Here is a 23197-nt window from a genome sequence, read left to right as displayed (position 1 = left end):
TTTCCGTTGAATTTACAAGTAATAAATGGAAATTGTCATGCCACGCACTGGGGCATTTTAGGCCCTTCAATGAAAAGAGAGGGAGTTGGAGTGGTTGGACAGCCGCACCGATAAGTAATAGAGAGGCTGAGAGCAAGACTTGAAGGAAGGAAAAGAGAATGGAGATAAAGTAAAAGGCTTAAGAGTAAGTGCAACTAGGGGGCTAAGGGAGCTGGCTCCCCCCCCTCGGGGATGAGAGAGTTTAATCCAAGCTTGAAACCTGTGTTATCGAAGAGTTCTCCGGAAACACAAGAGCTTACCCCCTCGATACGAGAGCGCGGTTACGTGTCTCAGCAGTCTCTCAACTCACTTGCAGCTGGTAGTGACAATAAACTGACGTATCTGGGAAGGAAGGAGCGAGAAATCTTTCACATTTGAAAATATCCAAGCACCCTTCACAGTGCTTAAATGATGACAGTATATGCAAGTTATCAATTCTATGATGGTGAGTGAGGAATCCAATAGACATACAAACAGTAGATGGATTCACTTGAAAGCTTTCCAAATAAACAGTTTCGTTCACTCGGTAAGCAAGGAAGTTTTCAGGTTAAGTGCAAACAATTTGGAAGAGAATTCGCGACTGTGGAAGGCAAGGTTGGAACGTGTGAAGTGACTGTTGAGACGACACCTTTACGGAGGTGAAAATCAGACGCTGAAAGAAGAAAACGTTGAATCAGCTGGGATGAATAACTGACTGCACAGTACCTGAGGCCTATGGTAGTACAGTAGTTTCCTGCACAAGGAGTTCACCCACGATTCAACAGTAAATATAATATTTCGTGAGTTTTGCATTTATTATTACTGTCCAGTAATCTATCTATAATTTGCGGTGATGAATTACTCTTACATTAATCGTAAGAAATAATTATTCTAACAAATGTTTTCGCGCGATAATTGAATTGATGTTTGTGCTTCACAAATTTACATACACATTTGAATTAAATAAATGTATACGAACATGGTAACAGAGTCTTTCAGTGATTTTCTTTCATGACCGGTTGACCGAAACGTAAGCAATCGTCGTGTATCATAGCTATTGCAGACATGCAGAAATCTGAAGCTATGCAGGACACGTTTATACCACGTACGTACAGGTTACATTTCCATTCCGCGTCTGCGAAACAGAACGTCTTGTAGGAAATTAGGATTTATTTTACGCTGAAATATGCACAAACTATTTTATTATGACGTCAGTAAAAAAGTTGACAGAGATTTTGCATTGACTTTGCTGGGGGTAAAGGACGGGCGCCATTCGCCGACGCGTATGTGTTGGGGGTCCTTGGGCGGGGACCCTGTAATAAGGGAGGGCGGGAATCCCACCGCCCCGGTGACGAGTCATGATGCAACCAGCGAACGTGCCAAGTACGACATTATCTGCACATTTGTTTTTTCACGTGTAAAATAACGGACGTTCCTAAATCTACAGAAAGAGGTAATCAAAAGGATTGAGGATTATTGTAAGCAATAAAAAGTCGAAGCTGATAATTACCTACCAATACATAAAACGAGATACGAGAAGTGCATTTGCCGATAACGTTTCACGGCGTGCAAGTCCGACTGCGACGGCGCGGGCTCGCGGTTCGCAGACGTTGAGTGAAGTCGCTGCACTTCTAGACATTGCTTTTGTGGTTAAAGATTCATACGAAATTTTTTGTGAACGTCTGTCTCAGCGGTAGGTGTTACCTTTAGGTAACTTTGTTTTGGCGTACATAAACGTACATCAGCCTGTGAGAAGGCCATATGTGAACTATACCCGAGTTTGCCGGGATTGTGCATTCATTAATGATTTAAAAAAAACAGAGACGATCCGTTGCTAAATGTGTGTGATTTTTGGCACCAGCCAGGTGAAAATAAATGCTAGCTCTAAATGGACTTCGGAAATATATGCCTAGTTGATCTGTTCTTCAGTGATCAGTTACAACTTAACAGACACCTACGAAATACAGGGTAGTGTTGAGTTTGCTTTGAAGTAAGTATAATTAATACATTTTTTATACGCTAGTTTGGATAATCCTTAAGGCCAGAGGTGAGTAGGCTGAGTGTGTTGGTGAATAGTATCAGTGCAGGCCAGGCCCACATTCTAGCATTTGAGTATTTTTGCCTAAATCGGGATTTATACCTCGTTGTTCGAAAGGTGAAGTAGAGAAAGACAGAGATTCGAAAGGTGAAGTAGAGAAAGACAGAGATTACAACTTGCAAACAAAGCCATCCACTAAAGCTGTCGGAACAGGTACTGCAGGCTTTCTCCCCCAAATGCACGTACCACAGGTTTGTTCTGGCAAAATGGCGTAAGATGAATCTGGCGAATCAATACGAGAGTAGTGGTGTATAAATTAGCCTACCTCCTATATTCGTGAAATAAAATAAGGTAGAAAAAGTGTATTTCTAGTGTTTAGTCCAACAGATTGATACTAAAGCGAATTACTTTCCTTACGGTGATTGATGAAACTTGAAGAAATCAAAATGAGTATTTTAGGCTTTTGAATCTTGTATTTCTTCGGAGTTCCGTCGCATGTCAAAGATGAAAGTATGATTTAATCACTGCATGATACTGCCATAAGTGTCATTTGTTTACTTGTGCATAATATCGATCAAAAATAGAGGCATAACAACGCTTTGCTGTCTAGGAGAAATGGCAACGACGCACGTGTAGCAACGAGTCCGAATTTGACTCGGAATGACTCGGATTTCAGTTGGATCTCCGGGAAACTGCCTTCAACTAGGCTACTGCTTATGGCCACATATTTTTGGCATAAGTTAGACCTTAACCTTGCTAGTTCCAATTTTAGTTGGCCAGCAATCGTTTGTGTTTAGTGACCGTAGTGACCGCAGTATATGAACCTAACCAGGTAAGCTGGCAACTTGCAAGCTCGCTCAAAATCACGTGTGCTTGATATATTGATTTAAATGTCACAGCGAGAAGTCGTTCAGCGATGAAACCCTGATTATGCATCCATGTATATACAGGTTTATGTATATGTGTGTATGTATATTATGCACACACACACACACACACACACACACACATATATATATATATATATATATATATACATATATATATACATATATACATATATACTCAAGGATATTTTTTTTATTCACAAATATTTAGCCACAAAATTTAATTTAGTGCCCAATTCACAACACCTCGGGGGAATAACTTGCACCAAAGGGGAATTATAAGTGACTAGTGCTTCATCACCTGTGGGATTCGAACTGCCGCCTGGTCGGGAAACAACGAAGTGACTGACCATATATATATACATATATATATATATATATATATATATATATATATATATATATATATATATATATGTGTGTGTGTGTGTGTGTGTGTGTGTAAATATATCTAATTTATATATATATATATATAATATATATATACACACATATACATACATACATACATACATACATACATACATACATGCATACATACATACATACATACATACATACATACATACATACATACAGTATATAGTGCATGCTTGTTAATGATATTTAAATATTTAGTAACAGATTAGTGTTGCTCGGCGCTGTCATAGCCCAGCGATGAATTCGCTCGCAACATGTACTGTACAATAGCTTTCGAAATTCCAGAACAATACAAAGACAGAATTTAATGCAACTGATGCGGAAACCTGTTTCCGAGACTTCCTGTCTTGTGAGGCTTACGCATCCATTATCACTGTAATACGTAGGATTAACAAACGGATGTTTACATTGTACGCAAAGTGGACCCGTACTTATTCTGAAACTAACGGATGCTGACGCTGATATTTTGCTGTTCTTTAATATAGGCTACTATTAAAGTTACCCACTTTTTGTCGTCATGACCCATAATTGAGTAATTGTCGTGTAGAACATTTCAATTTATATATATATATATATATATATATATATATATATATATATATATATATATATTATTATATATATATATATGTGTGTGTGTGTGTGTGTGTGTGTGTGTGTGTGTGTGTGTGTGTGTGTGTGTGTGTGTGTGTGTGTGTGTGTAGTATATTAGATGAACCTCGTTTCTTATGTAGCTTCCAGCACAAGCATTATTCAGATGAAATCATGAATTTTTGGGAAGCAGTCGATACCCGCATATTTTCTTATTTCTCCCTAATGTTTGTTTATTGAATATTTTGCAGTGTAATCGAATGCGGCTGTTTCAGTTGTTTGTTAATCACATTGAACTTTAGTGTTATTTGCATTTTACTTCAAGTGATTTTACGAAATCTCTCTCTCTCTCTCTCTCTCTCTCTCTCTCTCTCTCTCTCTCTCTCACACACACACACACACACACACACACACACACACACACACACACACACACACACACACACACTCTCTCTCTCTCTCTCTCTCTCTCTCTCTCTCTCTCTCTCTCTCTCTCTCTCTCTCTCACACACACACACAGTGCAGAACACCTGTCGTTTGCTTTTTTGCTTCTGTTGGAACCAGGCGAATTTCTAGAAGTTATGTTGGTAAATTTTGAGTTACTGTCACATTTTGACAAGAGGTTTAAAAGTACATTTTGACAAAGGGTTTAAAAGTTCGTTTTGATGTCGAGTGTAGTATGCTTTATTAATTTTGAGAATACCATATTATTATCGATTTTGTATTTTGCAAAACCTGTCACCTTGTCCAGAGCTTCTAGTCCAATATTTGGAAAATGCAATACATTCTGTACCGAATTTCACGCATACTGATGTCTTAAGATGTTATGTAATATTTTTCCAGAGTATTAACTCTTAGTCTGTTGTTACAGCGTTCAAAGAATATAAAGTTTAAATTTTATTACAGTCCAAAAAAAAAGTTTGACTTAATTACATTGTCCAAAGGAAAGAAAATTTCAGTTTTATCACATTGTCCAAAGAAAATGTTCAATTTTATTACATTGTCCTAAGAAAAAGTTTCAGTTTTATTGCATTGTGCAGAGAGTATAGTTTCAGTTTTATTGCATTGTCCAAAGAAAAAGTTTCAATTTTATCACATTGTCCAAAGAAAAAGTTTCAATTTTATCACATTGCCCAAAGAAAAAGTTTCAATTTTATCACATTGCCCAAAGAAAAAGTTTCAAATTTATCACATTGTCCAAAGAAAAAGTTTCAATTTTATCACATTGCCCAAAGAAAAAGTTTCAATTTTATCACATTGCCCAAAGAAAAAGTTTCAATTTTATCACATTGTCCAAAGAAAAGTTGCAAATTTAGCACATTGTCAAAAGAGTATAAAGTTTCAGTTTTATTACGTTGTCTTAAGAATAGAAAGTTTCAATTTTATGTTGTCTTAAGAATAGAAAGTTTCAATTTTAATACATTGCCTTAAGAACAGAAAGTTTCAGTTTTATTACAGTGTCTTAAAACTAGAAAGTTTTATTTTATTAATGGCAAAAAACTAGAAAGTTTCAATTTTATTACAGTGTCCAAAGGACACTTTTATCACACTGTCATAAGAAAAAGTTTCAATTTTATTACATTGTCCAAAAACTAGAAACTTTGTTTGATTGTATTGTCAAAAATAGAAAGTATCAATTTTTGTATTGTCCAAAAACTGGAAAATTTCAATTTTATTACATTGCCCAAAGAGTATAAAGTTTCAGTTTTATTACTTGTCCAAAAACTAGAAAGTTTCAGTTTTATTATATTGTCTAAAAAATAGAAAGTTTCAGTTTTATTACATTATCCAAAAACTTGAAAGTTTCAATTTTATTATATTGTCAAAAAAATAGAAAGTTTCAGTGTTATTGCATTGTTCCAAAACTAGAAAGTTTCAGTTTTATTACACTGTCCAAAAACTAGAAAGTTTCAATTTTATTACATTGGCAAAAGAAGAAGTTTCAATTTTATTATATTGTCCAAAGAGTGTGAAGTTTCAACTTTATTACACTGTTCAAAAATTAAAAGCTTTCAATTTTTTTACACCTTCCAGAGAATCAAAAGTTTAAAATCACCCATCACAAAATATACAAAGTTTTTTGGAGGGACTAAAGCTGCTGCCATTTTATGTTTATAATCTTTCCTTTCTTCCTAAAATGAAATAAAACTTATTACATATATATTTATTAGGGTTATGTACAATGTTGTAACACAGTAGCACAAAAGACAAATTGTTTTTGATAAGATTCATTAGATCGTTTAAAAAAATGAAGGTAAATTAGCTTATTTAAAAAAAACACATGAACATTAAATGTGATTCAGGAATGTGTTACAATATATCAAAATTTTCATGCCTAGATGACGTTCATTTAGCCATTTTTTCTGAGATTAAAATAGTGTTCCTGAATTTTGCTGATTATGAATATCGTTGCTTTTTTTTTATATAATTGAACGATTAAGTACAATACTAGTTCTTAAAACACTGTCGCATATAGGCTACAATAAGTATAGTATATCAGTGTAAGGAATTTGGCGAGAATGTTGCATCCCGAGTAAGAATTCCTCGAGTACGTCAGTGTGATTAAAATACTAAGTGTATTTTCATACTATGATTTTTTCCTCTATGTCTTTGTGTCATACTGGATCTTTACAATATGAAAATATGTATATGAGTCTTTAGCAGTATTACTATTGTTAATGAAATATTGTATTTATTTTCAAGATCATTCCTAATAGCCTATGATGGCAAAAAAAAAAAAAAATTATTTTTGTTGACTTTTGTTGAAATTAGTTCTGGGTTGACACTTGGCTGACTGTCCAATGAAGTTTGGCCCAGGTTGACAGTGTCAACCATGTGTCAAGTCTTGACACGTGGTTGCCCATCAGTTGATTAGATATAATGAATAATGGTTGAAATTCGGGACACCTGGCCCAGTGCTAGGACCGTGAAGGCCATTCAGCTGCAAGATTGTAATCACATAAGCAATAATACAATAATTATTAGTTGCTGCAGTTTACCTGATCACTCTTCATGTTAGGCTTGTTTATAATGTAGACCTGTGTACGTTGAAATTTTGTAGCTTGGTATCAGAAAGGAACATTATCTTTTATTATATTTTTTCCAGGTGACAACAACTAAATGGTTCTCAAGATGTTGGTGCACTTGAAGATATTTTCCCTTGTATGTATAGCTGCAGGAATGTCCACGGCAACTGCACTCCCAGACATTACTCAGAGCACAAATAATTCTGTGATTGATTGTGCAGCCTTCAACGCAACCCTTAATTCATGCAAATTCAATTATAATGTGATCATTAACTCGACAAGGCCATGCATTTTCAATTGCACCTATAATCCTATGCTGGTAAGTTGGGAAAATGCCTTTTTACATTTTCATTAAACACACTAAATGGTAATGCAAAATCTTCAGTTTTGTATGTCCATCAACATATTACAGTGTAGTTTACAGTTTCCTTATCAGGCTGTTCAAAATATTGTATTTTGCGAGTCATTTTCTAGGTTACAAAAGCATATACTTTTTGAAGGCTAAAATCTGTCATTTGAAGAAATTCCTTTGTCACATGTAGACTGTTAATGACTGATTCTTAACAGCCTCCATTTATTGCTTAATAGTCACCGTATTACTATATTAGAATTTTCTTTAAAGATACATGATATTAGGATAATTTGGTAATGTAGACATTTCCCCTACTGACAGTTCATAAGTTAGCATATTATTTGTTTAAGATGACAGTGTGTCATAATTGTAACCTTTTTAGACTCTGCTCAATAAGTAGAAATAAAACTTACTCTTACTTCTTGACGTTAAATAAGTTTGTTGAAGTTGTGCGTGAAGTACTTAAATAAAATGTAGGTTGCTATTTTTTAATGATTTTTTTCCAGCTTTCTCCACTGCAACTAGATGTCCATTTGAGCTATACGCATCCAGACCGATACCCAACTTTCGTTGCGGCCCAACAGAATTTCTTCCTGAATTCTTGGACACTTCCGAAGTCCTTCCCTAATCATGGAGAATTGTAAGGACGATGAATGGATGTCTCTGTTATTAGCATAATGTTCTTCTGTTGTACACATTTCCCCTTATATTGATGTACACTTTTATATGGAGATGAACCTTTGTACATATGACTTAGAACCAATTTATACCAAGCTGTTTTTAACTTAAGGTCAAGCAGCCTGCTATTGAAGAAGTAGAAAGTATTAGAATAATAGTTAGCCTTTGAGATAAAAAGCTGGGAGTTTTAAAAGGATTTTTACAAAGTTATTTTAACACAACTATAGCCATGAAAACCAGTGTCATTTAATCAACATATTTCAGTAAACCAGTGACAGGTATTTATGACATAAATATTGACACCAATTTTCTCTTACCCATTAGTCAAGGTTTGACTATACAGTATAGTATAAAAATACTGTATATATCTTGGGTTTTAATAGCAGATATGTATATTTATTTATCTAGCTGTTAATCTCCAAGGCTCTTTGATGTACCGTATAGTCTATTTATGGGTGGAGTGATGTGAGAAGTCAGGAAAGGGACAGTAGATTATGTAGTACTGATTGGGGACAGTGAAGAGAAACTGCAAAAGTTAGTAACAGAATGAACTTACAAGACGAGGAAGTTGAGAGTAATTGTAAATGAGTATAGATATGAAGGAAAATGACAACCAGGAAACCGAATCAGTGAATCTTAATATCGATGGTGGAAGAATGACGTAACAGGGAAAGCAAGAAATGTAGAGGGATGTGTGCTGAACATTTGGAAGAGACATGTACAGTGTTGTTTATAAAGTGAAGGGGTTGTAGAATCAGCTCTCCTAAATGGAGGGAAAGTGTGAATGTTGAATTGGAATGCAAGAAAATAAGGTGAAGCTATTGATATGAACTCTGTGTGGTGCATATGTAAATGGCACAAGAAATATTGTAAGGATGAGGAACGTGGAAATACTTCAAACTAGTGAAAATTCCATCATAGGTGAAAGCATAGATGAGAAAGTTGTTTTTGATTTGGTTTGGTCATGTGAAGAGAATGGATGGTAATAGGTTGGTGAATGGAGCGTATAATTCAGAGGTGTTATTGGTTAGGAGACAGGAATACCTAGAATTGGTTGGACAGAGGGCAATGACAAGCATTCTGATGCAGTGACTATATGCATCCTGAAGGTAAGATAATCTAGCACGTTACCTCATAACACAGTAATGGGGATGAATGAAACTCTACGACTGTAAATAACTAGAATCGTGACAAAGCACAAAATAAAATTTTCCAGGTGTCATGTTTCATCTTGAGAGGAAACCTTTGTAACCAGCTTAATTAGGATGGGAATTTTGATGAAAAGAATTTCTCTATCATGAATCAAGATGAACATTGCTGTGAGGAAATAAAGCCTTTTAAAGAAATAGAACATCTTATTCATCTGTACGTAAATGGCTTTCAGTTACTAGGCAGTCAGTAGTCATTGATAATGATGCTAAGCTTTATAAATATACCCAGTTGGTTAGTTAATCAATAATACTACAGGTATTCAGTTGCCAACATCTTGTGGATAATTATTTCTGGAGCAGTAAAAACCAAAGGGTTCTGTACTGACTAGTTTTTGAAAGCTGAAATGGTAATAGTGTATAATGCAGGTTTTGCATTACAGTGAATAATGGTACCCTTTTCTTGCTCTTGGAATTGTAGGGATAATTGTTGAAATGCTTATAAGCTTTCCTCCATGTCATTTGTATTGACAATGAAGCCCCTTTTGTTTTTTTCTTCAAGGAAAATGTTTGGAATTTAGAAAGCTTGTATTTGAAATTTGAAGCTACCTAGCCTATATTTTGAGTTTGAAACAGTATTTCACAGCAAAATCACTTAGAACCTCTCTGGTTAACTATTTTCAAGAAATGCAAGGAAAGAATTGGTCAAAGATGGCTGCATTCACTTAATCATATTGGTCTTTCTTTCCACCAGTCAGATATACACATCGGTAGCAAGCCTCTTGTGCCCTCCTATACAGCAGCAGGAAGAAACAGTCGAGGTCAGAATTACAACATCCAGCCCAGACAATATAACCATGAATGTAAGGCTCTACAATCAAAGTTATGCATTGAAGTAAGTTTCTCGGAAATTATTAGTTTTCTTTAATGGACATTGGTGATATTTATGGTAGACAGCATCCTGTTTTTCAAAGATGTTTGTCAGTATTGTTATGGGAGCTCCCCAACACCAAGTACTGTAAGTGGTACAGTAATACAGTCTTTGAAATGCTGTTCACCTTTACTGCCTGCCCAAAAGTATTGTACCACATCACAAAATTCAGGTATAAATCCTATAACCTTTTGTCCACAAAAAATTTTATGTCATAGCTCCGTCATTATATATGCATGAAGAATTTGGACACATACTGGTGCTAGATTTGCTTTCACTGGTGTCTATACAACTGTAGATGATAACTAACTTGGGATAATGAATACTTAAGATCATTCAGTCTTTTGTTTGTAAAATGTCACATAACCTCTGGCCTTATGGGGAACTCAGGCAGAAAATAGTTTTCATTCTGGGTGAATGCTATTACTGTATTAAGGAAGCTGATTGAATGTTTCATTCAAATAAGGGAAATTCAATAAAACAAGCTAAAAATGATTCCTTTCTCATCATTGATAGGTCTTGGAGTTGAAAACTAAAGCTCATAACATACTATCAGAGTATAGTGAAATTTTTTGGTTATACTGAAAGTTATATCATAATAAGTAGAACATCAGCTTTGCAATTTTCTCATATACCATACTTTCATTTTCAAAATTAAAATGTGTTGATCAGAACTACAAAATGTGTATTAAGAAAAAATGCCAATTGTTTTAGGAGGTTCAGACATAATAGAAAAGAAATGAGGAAAGTAGGATTATACATACTGGGTATACAGTATTTGCTTCTAATTTTTAATTTGCTGGCAAATATTGAAGTCAGCTATCTTGACATTATAGCAGTAAAGTACTGTATCATTCAGGTTTCCTGTTGTGAATGCAATAAAAAGAAAATAATTCAAACCCTGCTAAAACATCAAAACAGTTAACATATTTGAAGAAAGTATAAGAGCTGTAGAGACCTTAAGCCACAGTCTGGTTCTGGGTCTAAATCAATGTGTGTTTTGACACGTTTTAATAGCTTCATTCCTCTATTACATATGGTGCTCTTTACCTCTAACCATGTTTGTATCTGAATGAATTGCTCTCTTGAAATTTGTTGCTCTCTTGAAATTTGTTGGAATGATGAAGGTGAAGACACAAAACTCCATAAGTCACAACCTGGTCCCAAGTCCAGTTGTGCTTGTGTTCATAACATTACTTTTGCATTCACTCCCTTACGTGCCTATGTGGTTGTGTATCTTCTGACTCTCTTTATCAACTTTGTATCTTGATAAATTTAAGTCTGAAAATCGCCATGATTTTGTTCTTTCATGGGCACAGACTGCTCTTCAGATTTGTGTTGTGGAGGTTAACTAGGAAATGAGGCAGTTTCACCGAGACACTTCCTTGTGTTTGCAGTTTTCTTGCTTCACATGTGCATCTATTACTGTATGTTGATGCCAGTTGTATATTAGTGTTGCCATTTACTGCCACCAGTATTTACATGAAATGATAGAAATGAGATGTTACTGTTAAATCCCATCTTTGTCAGAATATCTTTGGTGTTGTTGGGTAAAGTTGTCAGAATATCTTTGGTGTTGTTGGGTAAAGAAAGATAATTTTCCCTCTTTCTTCATTATTGGTAAGAGGACATTGTATCTAGAAACAAGAAATAGAGAGAGATACAAACATGCATAAATATTAGTGATACAGTACAAAACACATGAACATCAGAGTTAAGCATTCAATATGGAATCGTATCCTTTTGCATGAGGTAGAACTAACAAAACCTAGTCCTTGACATAGTTCAAATAATATTCAATACTGAACATGAGAATAATATTGCAGTACTTGCACGTATGAGTACTTAGAGCTGAACATGTTCACTTTACTGTACCAGAACAAATCACTGTTAACTAACTGGTCTGGTTTCATAAGATGTCTTATGCGCAGGAGTTACATGGAATGTCTTGCTTTTAATATACAAAACATGCATAACATCTCCAGTCCAAGAAGATGCATGAATTGACAATCATTTTTGCTTTCTTTGTGCTTTTTTTTTTTTTTTTTTTTATCAAATATAGTATTTTTTTACATTCAACAATATCAGGAGTAACGTTAACACTCCCACAGTCCAACAAGAAATAGCTGAAATGCTTTAAAGAAGACTTAGTAACTGTTGCCTAAGGTAAGCAGTTGTAGAATAGTTCTTCGACAATTACGACAATTCAGAATGGCAAAAATGGTTCCAGTAATTCTCTCAGCCAAACTTTACCTTAAAAAGCAGTTGAGCATCCTGTTTTGGATTAGTTCAATAATGTGAAGAGGTTATGTTCATGTGATATGGATTTCATCAACTTCATTTTGATTGCCATCAAAATTTTCATTCAGTTGATGGCAATTATAGGCCCCATTGGTATATGAAGCACATAATGTTGATCATTGTTACTAGTAGGGTGTAGCTATTTACTGCTAACCAATTCATACGTATTTGCACCAGAAGAAAACTTGCCAGTTACTGTTACCTTGTGATGTGCTACTGTCTTCTAGAGAACAGTTTTCCACGCGCAGAGTGGTTGCCGTGAGTTGTTTATAAACGTTGGTGCACATGACCCTGTTCCCCACCATAAGAAGTGGACTCTGTCTTAATTTCTACAGTTTTGAATAGTGATAGTGGTTGAAGTTAATGGTCCACTAAGCAAAAAAACATTTCAAAGGTGTTGTGATTGTAGACAACCAGTTGCATCTCAAGTTATGATAGGTTACAAGTAGCCAAAAACATAAACTCCATTGCAGATCTGGTAATTTAAAACCTTGTGCATAAATCTGTGACACACACTTTCAGATTTACTGAAATTTGTAGGTGTTCTTATTTTGATTATGTTGAAAGGAGTTGTATAGATTATGAAGAGCAGTAAAATGTCATCCTTGTCTCGTAAACATTAACCGTCAAGTTTTGCAAGCAAGGTGTGAACACCATTATCCCTCCATATACTATCATTATGAATTATTTCTTTTGATGCTACTCATGCACTAGCACTAAGCAATATTTAACACTTAGCAATAAATGCATAGCCAGAGTATACGTCTTTGTTTTATGCGAGTAACTTCACATCATATTCTTATGTCTTTAGTAACTTCACATCATATTCTTATGTCTTTTCCACATTTTTCATGATAATTGTTTCTAACTTCAATGGATGCTTTTGAAGAAAAACCACTTACTCCCATTTTGTTTTTTTTTTTGGCTTGCAACTAGTGTAAAGTGTGACCACACTAAAAACAAATAAATTTTAGGATGTTCTCACCACTATGCTGAGAATTCACACAGGTGAAGATGATCTCATACAGTTCAGGCATCAGGTAGTAACATTAAATATAGAGAATGCTCACTCCCTGTTGCCTGCCTCATTTATACACTTAGCAGTGTGCTGTCCAGTTACAGACCTAATCAAAAAGTACCAACTCTTGTCTCACACTGTAGATGCCCAGAATATATATCAGAGATAGCAGCAATTACCAGCCCTTGATCATTTTTCACTTTCCCAAACTGTATATGACCAGAATATGTACCCAAGGGAACAGCAACCACCACCCCTTGATCATCAAGACTCGCTTGTGCCAGCATCTATGATCTGCTCAGGAATGTAGCCAGCTCAACCTGATGTACCTGCTCATTATTTCCTTGACTTGCATAGGTCGTAAGGTATCGTGACACCTTTTTAACCTGAATGCAAAACGTTTCGTCCATTATAATTGTATTCATTCATGTCATTCAAACTCAGAATGAAGGGAAGACTAGGTAGCTGTAGATGGACAGAGAGACAAGTAATATAGGTACATAAATATTGTAATAAGGTGATGTAACCTAAAAGGTCAGTCAGATCATAGACAAATAATGTTAATGCCAGATGATTAACTGGTGTCATTTCATAATCAGTACAGTATATGTTTCTCTTAAACTGATAATAGGGTGTACCACATAAACATTATATTGTACATAGGTAGCAATTCCTATATAAAAACAAGTAAAAAATGTGCCGAAGTTTTTTCGGTGCAGTCAAGTTTTCTGTTCGTTGGTGGCCTCAGCCACAGCCCATAAAACTCAGCCATGGTCCGGTGGTGGCCTATGTTGGTACCTATAGCGCTGCAGAAAGTACAATTATGGCTAACTTTAGCCTTAAATGAAATAAAAACTACTGAGGCTAGAAGCCTGCAAATTGTTATGGTAGATGATTGGAGGGTGGATGATCAACACACTAATTTGCAGCCCTCTAGCCTCAGTGGTTTTTAAGATCTGAGGCCAGACAGACAGACAAATCCACCACAGTAGTTTTCTTCTACAGAAAACTAAAACTACTCTTTCAAGATTAAATGTAACAGTCACATCTGGCAGATGCTAAATTGAAGCTGAGAGTAAACATACAACTGTCATGAAGGAAATAGAAGATTAATTTGAGAAGGTACTATTTGTCAGCAGAGGGCCTGGGAGCTGCCTATTACATAAAAATTCTACACCTAGATCAATGAAGTGAGGTCAGGGTACAGTGACCCCCTACTATTTGCATTAATACATCCAAGGGATGTGTGAATTCATCCAAAATGCAGGAAAAGTTATCATGACTAGGCTAGCTTAGGGTGTGCTACCCAAACCTGACTAGCTTGTGAAAATATATGCTAACTTGAAAACTGTATGACATTCAAGTAGGTAAGAATTACTTCTGTCATTACATAATAATATAACACTTTAGCAAGCAAATTCAAAACATTTGTCACAGCAAGCTAGCCTACCCTACATATTCATGCCAAGTATCACCAGACGCAAGACTTCCAAAGGTACTGTGCAGAATGAATGTGCTCTATAAAGACTGTTGTTGATTGATAAGCATAACAGAAAGGTGATAATACAATGTCCAAATTACTATTAATGTTGAATAATAGTGCATATTCAAGTGCGATACTACTGCACTTACATTATTGAGCTGTCCTAGTTACTGTATTGTACAAGTTGTACAGTTTGCCATGTAAAGATTGAAAGTAACGGTCATGCAGTGCGACAATGCAGTAAAACATTCTCATTGAGCCAGTTAGTTAACATACAATGGTTAGCTAGTTTGCTTCACTGGATAGATTTTTTTTTTTTATGCTCCTTTCCAAACAGTGTGATCTTCACTTTGAGCATCCCATCACACCTTTCTGTGCAGTTTTTACTGTGTTAGTGATAACATGCTGTTGCATTGAGAAAGGGATGGTCAAGATTCTAGTGTTGACAAGGAAGTGTAGATTATCAAGAGATTACTGTAGGAAATAAGGTTTATGTAAAAGTTGGAATGAAAATAAAACCAGACATCATCAGTAAGTGATGGAAACACACTTCATTTGAAACCTGAATTGATGTTCCATAGAGGTATGGTGCATCTTTCACTCTTATTCAAACTTAAGGATTATGAAGACCTTCAGTGACAGAGAGGAAGTGCCCTTAAGGAGAGGCTGTCTAAGTTAACTATCACTGCAGTCAACTTGTGATTCACTGGATTGAGTCATTTCCTTATGAGTCTTATGATGACAACTATTCACATGAGCACTTGGTCCTTTTAGTTTCTGTTATAACTCTTAGCCTGTGTCATATTCATTTGAATATACCTTACATTACTGTAGTAATGACAGCTGTACTCTTCAATGTTTTTCATGATTATGAGTTGTATTTTTCAGGATGGGTAACTTTGCTGTTTTGAAAGCAACACCAATTTCACCAGATTATAGACTGTATCAGTGGACTGGAGATCAGACATCTGTTCTAATATCAGCTGAGAGCAAAAATAATAGTAACACAGTATGTGCTATTTTTGCTCTTCAAAATGCAAAGGTAAGGAAATCAACTTCCGAGAGTCTACCCTAGACCATATGTAAAGTAACTTTACCTCAGAGGATGATAGTGCTGTCATTACACCTCATATGGTGCACTGTAGGCATTACTAGAGGTTGTTTACAGCTTCCCTTTGGCTTCTAGCCTCACCTACTTTAGCCTTCTACTTTACATCTATTCCTGCTTTCTTACATCTTGCAGACTTAACTTTCTTGTGCAACTGTGGCGTATGGGTTTTTCACCCAGTTTTACCTTTAGAACCTTGTATCTTACTCATTTATTGTTTAGTTCTCTTATCCTGCTGTCCAGCCACACCAACTTCTTCATTTTAGTGTCTGTGCTGAATGGCTGTAAATGCTCCAGGGTCTAGTTTTACTGTATAGCCTAAATTTTATGTTTTACTCATTGATCTATTTCAGTTTTTCTCAGAAAGTTTAGTATTTTATTAGATGTCCACACCTTAACATTTCTCATGAAAATCAACCTATGAGTTATAGCATATTTATTGCACACAAATGTGTTTTGTAGGCTGTCTATACTCTTATCATGTATCTGTCTTCTTAAGCCCCGCTGTTATCCACTAGTTAAGGGCTGGATTACCTTGATGCATCTTTTCCAACTATTCTTACGGAAAGCATTTTCCTCTTTAAAACCTTTCTTCTCCAAATCCTCATCACTTTATTATTCCAACTAGTCCTTTGCCGCCCTTTTGATCTTTAGCCCTTAAAGGGCTCCACCCAAGCCCTCTTTGAGCCTTTGTCCTCATTCATCCTTACCACATGCACACACCAACTCAATCTTGACTCTAATCACATCGGTAAACTTAACCACAAAGCACTTCTAAACACTAAATATGTTTATAAACAGCAGTCGTCACACTTTAAACAAATCTTGATGGCAGAGGCAGTTATTAGCTTATTTTCCCATATTTGTAATGAAATATACTGTATAAATATATTTTATTAAAAAAAAAAAAACTACAGTACTTTTCTCTCTTTGCAATACACAATACAGTAGGTGTACTACATTCAGTACACTACCGAATACAGTATCTTTTGTTTCTAATACAGTACGCCTAAAACCATTAAACAATGCAATACAGTATAAAACTTTAAAATACATTGTACACAAAAGAAGTGAACCCCTTCATTTTCTTTAGTGTGTAATGCACAGTATGGTGGGTGTACTGTGTACAGTACAGTACAGTACACTACCAAAGACAGTAACATGGGAATTACTTTCTTTTTCCTATTTTCACTAAACATGGTCAACATTAATGTACTGTACAAAAAAACCTACAAACATTCATTCTTTACATGAATTCGGTATGGAAGTGGACAACTCCATACCCAATTCATGTAAAGAATGAGTGTTTGTTGGGTTTTTTTTGTACAGTATATTAATGTTGACCATGTTTAGTGAAAAGAGGAAAAAGAAAGTAATTCCCATGTTACTGTCTTTGGTAGTGTACTGTACTGTACCTTCGAAGATTCTCCAGTACAGCAAACACTCATGAACCGTTCAATAAAGAGACATCATGCATGACTGGACAAATGGGAAAAATGCTCTTTTCTGAGTCCAGTCCCGTGTCAGCTTCGGTGAAATTCCATTACAGCACGAATTTCTAGGTATAACCTTGCTAGATATACCAGAGAAAAAGAGCTTTTCAGGAAAGCTGGGGTTACTACCCCAGTCGAGCGTCTTCTAGGAAGACGTCGGTATAAGGAGGGGTGAGTGAATACCACTACCACGGAAACCTACTGAAAGATCTCTCCCTATCAAAACCCCCGGAACAGAGCGGTGAGCCGTTACAGCCCCCACACCAAACACCCGCCAGGACGGCGACACCAGCGCCACCTACCTCATTCCATTTTCTAGCACGTGAAATCGCTGTTTCTTTTGTGTGCTCGTCTCCATTATTTTGGAATTTTCTGCTTTCTGCGATGGCGTCGAGCAGCTTTACCATTTCCAAGTTAAGTACCATCTTCTTGTGGGGTTTTGTTCTATTTTTTGGCTGTTACGGTCTCGTATTTTCATAAATATTGAGATCTTATTATGTCGCCACGGCGTCCCCCGCCAGCCATGTCGACCGCGAGGCGACTCCTTCTGTTCTTTTCAGTTGGAGTTGTCTCTCGTCGTTATAGATAGTTTTGCCCCTTGGTTCCCTTCCTGGTGGTTCCTCAGGTGGCCTTATGAATTACGTTCATTGGCCTACGGGCCTTTGTGGGAGTGATGCCCCGTCTAGGTTCCCCCCCTCCAGGTTGGGTTCCTGTTATTTTTGGTCTTACTAGGCTAATTAATTTTTGCTTGAAGATGGTGCTCTCTTTTAGTTTTAGTTTTATTTTATTATTTTATTGGGTGGTTTTACCTCGGGTGCTGGTGGCAGCCTCAGATCTAACCGCTTCCCCGTGGTAGGCTACGCTCTCTGTTGAGCACATTTTAGTTTTTATGAGTGATGGTTATTTTGTGGAGTAGGCTTGATTGCTTCCATCCCTTGCCCTGGGTGGAGTTCAGGTTGAGGGAGTTTTGTTGCGGTTTCCTCCGGGATCGTTTTTTCGGTGGGCAGAGTGAGCCCCTTAGTTCTCTTCCTCCATTTGGGGGAATCGAGTTCTTGGGATGTGTTTCCTCTAGGCTAGTCGCCCCCTTGCCCGCCATTCTCGATCCTGGTTGGTTCTCAGCACAAAATTTCTCTCCCTGTTGCTTCCTTCTCCTTCTGCCCTCCTTTTCCTAGCCTATATTTAGGTTAGGTCCATATTAGGCTTCGCCTAGGTAGAAGTCGGGCTTCGGGTTGCGTTGCTTCCAGTCATACTACCCTTCCAAGATTCATTGTCTGGGAGGTATGGTGCAGTTGAGCGGGTGAGCTTCTCCCCGTCTCCTGTTCCTTCCTGGTAGCCTACTCCTCCTCCTCCCCCCTCCTCCTCTCTCCAGCCTTGCTCTACTCGTGCGGGTGACGCTAGATGGCGTTTTCTCCGAGTTCAGGGACTTCTCCTGTTGGTTGAGGGATTCGCTCCCTCCCATATCGTCCCTAGCATCGCTGTATTGGGGTTGGTGGTTTGTTTACTCGAACGTGTTCGAGTCACTATCCATTACTTTCGTCTCCCCGTCGGGTTACGTTGATACGGTAACAATATTGCTTCAGCCTATGTTATGAACATACGAGCATTTTACCCGTCTTGTTTCTCCGGCGGGGAAGTAAGGGCGGAAGGTTGTTCATTTTATAGAGGAGCGGATCCTTCCGTCCTCTTGAGTTCTTACCATCACTTATTACTGTTATTATTTTTGTTTTTGTTTTTAGATAAGTCTGTTTATCTACAGGAGTACTCTCCTTAATTCATTATATATATTATATAAGTGAGTCCGGTCCTATACCCGGGGGCTCCGCCGTTATTTTACTGGCAGCCCTTATGGTTAGTTCCTGGTCTCTCTTTCTTCATTCCCAGAGTACTCCGGGGTCTGAAAAACCTTACCTTCCACTCTAGGTAATTTAGAGCTTATTGGCCCAGTTTATGATTAGGGAGTTCTTCTCCGCCGAGTATTCCAGTTGCAGTTGAGTTTCCCGGCCTGCCAGCTTTAGTTTGCTTAGGGTGGGAGGTTCATGTACTTTTCTACTTACAGACTGTTCGCTGTGAGGAGCCGGGTGCACCGCCTCCCTCCAACAACCTTTACGGTCACGTAGTTTGTCGGACCCACGCTGGTTGTGCGGTCCGACTGGATGACCTGGTTGTCTGGCACCCTGATGGTTGTGAGGTTTGCTTCGCTCTCTGCACAACTGTCCAGGATGAGTCGGTAAGTAACAGTCTTTACATTACTCCTGCTTTATGCTCCTCATATTATATATGGTATATTGTTTATGAGGTTCCCGGAATGGTTTTCGTCCTTAGCTAATTGTTGGCTTTCTTACAGGCGGACGAAGCTTCCAAGAAGTCTGCCTTGGAATCCCTCCGGGCCTGGGTGGCTGGGTTTGGCAGGAACGTTCCGTCGGGGAAGCCCTACGTCCTCGACGCCAGGTTGAGGGACTTGCTCTACCCCGGCGCACGGGTGGCGGCCGCAGTGCCTGAAGACCTTGCCACCCCTATCATCCAGCAAATCCGGGATGAGACCCAGCCACCCCAAGTGGATATCCTCTACGCTGAGGTCTCGGAGGACGTAGCCGCCATGGATCTCAACCTGGAACCAATGAACATAGAGCAGGACCAGGTGGTAAGTGGTGAGGTAAGTGAGGTTGTTGGGGCGGGCCCCCCTTTATTTGACTCCCCTGCTTCATCCATATCTTCTTTCGCAGGTTTTGTGAAGTCTTCCTCCTTGGGTGATAGAGCTCCGTCTGCTATCCCCAAGTTGAAGTTGAAGACTTCATGGAAGGCGAAGGGCTACAAGTCCTCGACTTCCAAGAAGGCATCGCCCTTCCCCCCGTCGAAGGCTAAGGTTTCAGGACCTGTAGCCTCCGGGAGCAAGTCTGGTTCCTCCAGCAAAGGCGCGAGTAAGAGGGCTGCAAAACCAAGCCCTCCTCGCCAACCTGCTTTCGACGCAGAGGCCTTTGCCAATCAGCTCTATAAGCGTTTTACGGAGGACCTAGATTCGAGATTTAACAAAATCTCCGAGAAGTTGGCCAGTCATGATAACATACTGGCGGGAATGGCTCACCCACCCCCAGCCGAACCACAGTATGTTATCCCCGACACTGCGGACCTCCCGCCGTTCGATGTCGGTAACCCTTGGCGATTTGCACTCCGGGCCATCCAACATGATGGCAAACTGACACTTGATGGTCTTGGCACGAGACGGTTGGAGGAATTGGAGTTCTTCCCCCCCGATCTCCTGCCCCCTTACCCAGGCTTCGTGAGGCTTACGGAGGAAGCTTGGATTCGGTCAGACAAGGTTCCTAGGGAGACTGTCATCGTCCCTAGGGACCAAGCTCAGTCGGCTCTTCTGCGCACTCTGACGGAGTGGCAGGCAGACAATACGAAGTTGACTCCTTTCAAGGGCAACTTTACTATGTTTGCCCTGGGAGACAACCTACCCCACCCTTGCTTGGACAAAGTCGCTCTGGCTACGGCCCGAGCGTTTTGATGGTAATCCATTACCACAGCTAAGGAGACAGACCCCTACTTCCCTGGTATTCCCAGGAAGTAATGAGTTCTGGTTAGAAGCCCCGTCCACTTTCACGGTCGGGAAGCTGGACCCCTTCTGCGCTTCCACGCAATTCAGTGAGCAGCTCCCCAAGCTGCCGGAAGCTCTTTTGAAAGCGGAGTTTGATGCTCGGGTTAAGTTAGCGGTCCTTGAACTCCGTATGCCTTACTGAAGCTACTGCCGTCTCCTGCTCGGATGAGCCTTTCTTCCAAGTTTTGGCTAAATCCTTGCTGGCAGGCTTCCAGTCTGACTTATTTGAATTTATCATGGCCAGACTGGAATGTAGGAAGTTCATCTTTGCCGATGCGACTATCCGCCACGAGCCTAACAAGCTCGTGAAAAGCTCGATCTGGGGACCTAACCTCTTCCCTGAAGAGGAGGTCACGAATGTTATGGCCGAGGCTACACGGGCCAACCAGAGTCTTCGTTCTCGCTGGGGCATTTCGGCCTATAAGCGTAAGACCCCAGAATCGGCCGGCCCCCAATCGAGAGGAGGTAAACGCTTCAGGAGGCATAAGAGGCCCCACCATCAGGCGGTAGTCCAAGCCGTCCCGGTCTCGGCAGTAGCGCAGCCTTCTACTTCCAAGGCTCACCCCCAACAGTATGTGCTGGTCCAACCAGCTGCACCCTCCTATGTGGCCTCACCGGCGTACAACCCCACATATGAGGGCCGTGGTTACTTTCACGGCCTTAATAGGGTTGCAAGGGGAGGAAGAGGCAAAGCCCCTCATAGAGGGAAGCCCAACACCACCCCAAGGGGAAGACCTGGACGTGGTAGGGGGAATAAACCCGCTCCCTCCCACTGAGAGAACACAGGTAGGCGGTCGCCTGTTTTGGTTCAGGGACCAATGGACCTTCAGCCCTTGGGCACACAGCATTGTGTCCAAAGGACTAGGATGGAGCTGGATCAAAAACCCTCCTCCTCTAACCAGGTTTTACCAGCCACCCACATCAATCCTAAAGGATTACGTGACAGAATTGCTCAACAAACGAGCAATAAAGAAAGTAAGGCACCTAAAGTTTCAAGGCAGGTTATTCACTGTTCCCAAAAAAGACTCCGATCAGCAAAGAGTGATCCTGGATCTGTCGCGTCTAAATCTCTACATAAAATGCGACAAATTTCGCATGCTTACGGTAGCTCAAGTACGGACTCTACTTCCGCGTGGAGCCGTCACCACCTCTATCGATCTTTCAGACGCTTATTATCACGTCCCGGTTGCGCGGAACTTCTCTCAGTTCCTCGGTTTCAGACTCGGGAATCAGGCCTACTCCTTCAGGGTCATGCCCTTCGGTCTGAACATTGCGCCCAGGATATTCACAAAGCTGGCGGACACGGTAGTACAACAACTCCGGTCTCAAGGGATATCCCTAGCAGCATATTTGGACGATTGGATAATTTGGGCACCAACAGTTCGGAGTGTCAGAAAGCTACGTCCATAGTCATCAATTTCCTGGAGTCGCTAGGTTTTCAACTGAACAGAGAAGTCCCGTCTGACTCGGAGTCCCGGTTTCAATGGTTGGGTCTCCAGTGGGATCTGTCATCTCACACGCTGTCCCTTCCGCCTCCCAAGAGGAAAGAGATAGCATCTCTCACCAGGAGATTCCTCAAAAATCCATCAGCATCCCGCCGGTCCCAAGAAAGGGTCCTTGGATCTCTTCAGTTTGCCTCAGTGACAGACCTGCTATTAAAAGCGAAATTAAAAGACATAAACAGAGTGTGGCGGAGTCGAGCCAATGTCAAGCTCAGAGACAAGGTCTCCTCCATTCCTCAAATCTTAAAGACAAGATTGCGACCTTGGACCTCGGTCAGAGGCCTGTCCAATACAGTTCCGCTTCAATTTCCCCCTCCGGCACTAGTTGTTCACACAGACGCTTCCCTAAGCGGCTGGGGATATTCACCAAAACAAAAGTACAAGGAACGTGGTCCACAATGTTTCAGCAGTTCCATATAAATACCCTGGAAGCTATGGCGGTCTTTCTAACTCTGAAGAAAATCCGCCCCCCCAACCGGATTCATATCAGGTTGGTATTGGACAGCGCAGTGGTAGTTCATTGCATCAACAGGGGCGGCTCCAAATCAGGCCGAGTAAACCAAGTAATGGTTGCTATCTTCTCCCTGGCGAACAAGCACGGCTGG

General features: G+C 39.3%; 2 protein-coding genes across 12 annotated transcripts in view; both read left to right on the top strand.

Annotated features, from left to right (window-relative positions):
* The first annotated feature begins 263 nt into the window (after window positions 1–263).
* LOC136843868 (SID1 transmembrane family member 2-like) overlaps window positions 264–23197 on the top strand; it is a 54589-nt gene continuing 31655 nt past the window's right edge. For 3 of the 11 annotated variants that reach the window (XM_067112710.1, XM_067112718.1, XM_067112709.1), the window contains exons 1-5: window positions 1372–2008; window positions 7061–7299; window positions 7839–7972; window positions 9913–10053; window positions 15780–15933. In XM_067112710.1, the coding sequence (XP_066968811.1) occupies window positions 7075–7299; window positions 7839–7972; window positions 9913–10053; window positions 15780–15933 (654 nt within the window). In that variant the 5' untranslated portion in view covers window positions 1372–2008; window positions 7061–7074. Of the gene's footprint in view, window positions 819–1371; window positions 2009–7060; window positions 7300–7838; window positions 7973–9912; window positions 10054–15779; window positions 15934–23197 lie in introns of those variants that run through there. The other 8 variants (XM_067112713.1, XM_067112716.1, XM_067112714.1 and 5 more) reach the window with 8 other exon arrangements.
* On the top strand, window positions 19554–22951 carry LOC136843867 (uncharacterized). The gene is made up of 2 exons (XM_067112707.1): window positions 19554–19719; window positions 19837–22951. The coding sequence occupies exon 2, from the start codon at window positions 20089–20091 to the stop codon at window positions 20998–21000; it is 912 nt and encodes a 303-aa protein (XP_066968808.1). The 5' UTR covers window positions 19554–19719; window positions 19837–20088; the 3' UTR covers window positions 21001–22951.

The sequence above is a fragment of the Macrobrachium rosenbergii genome, chromosome 12 (assembly GCF_040412425.1).
Source record: "Macrobrachium rosenbergii isolate ZJJX-2024 chromosome 12, ASM4041242v1, whole genome shotgun sequence".
In the NCBI taxonomy this organism is placed as follows: domain Eukaryota; kingdom Metazoa; phylum Arthropoda; class Malacostraca; order Decapoda; family Palaemonidae; genus Macrobrachium; species Macrobrachium rosenbergii.
Note: the sequence above shows the minus strand (reverse complement) of the source record. Positions and strands in the feature narration are given on the sequence as shown.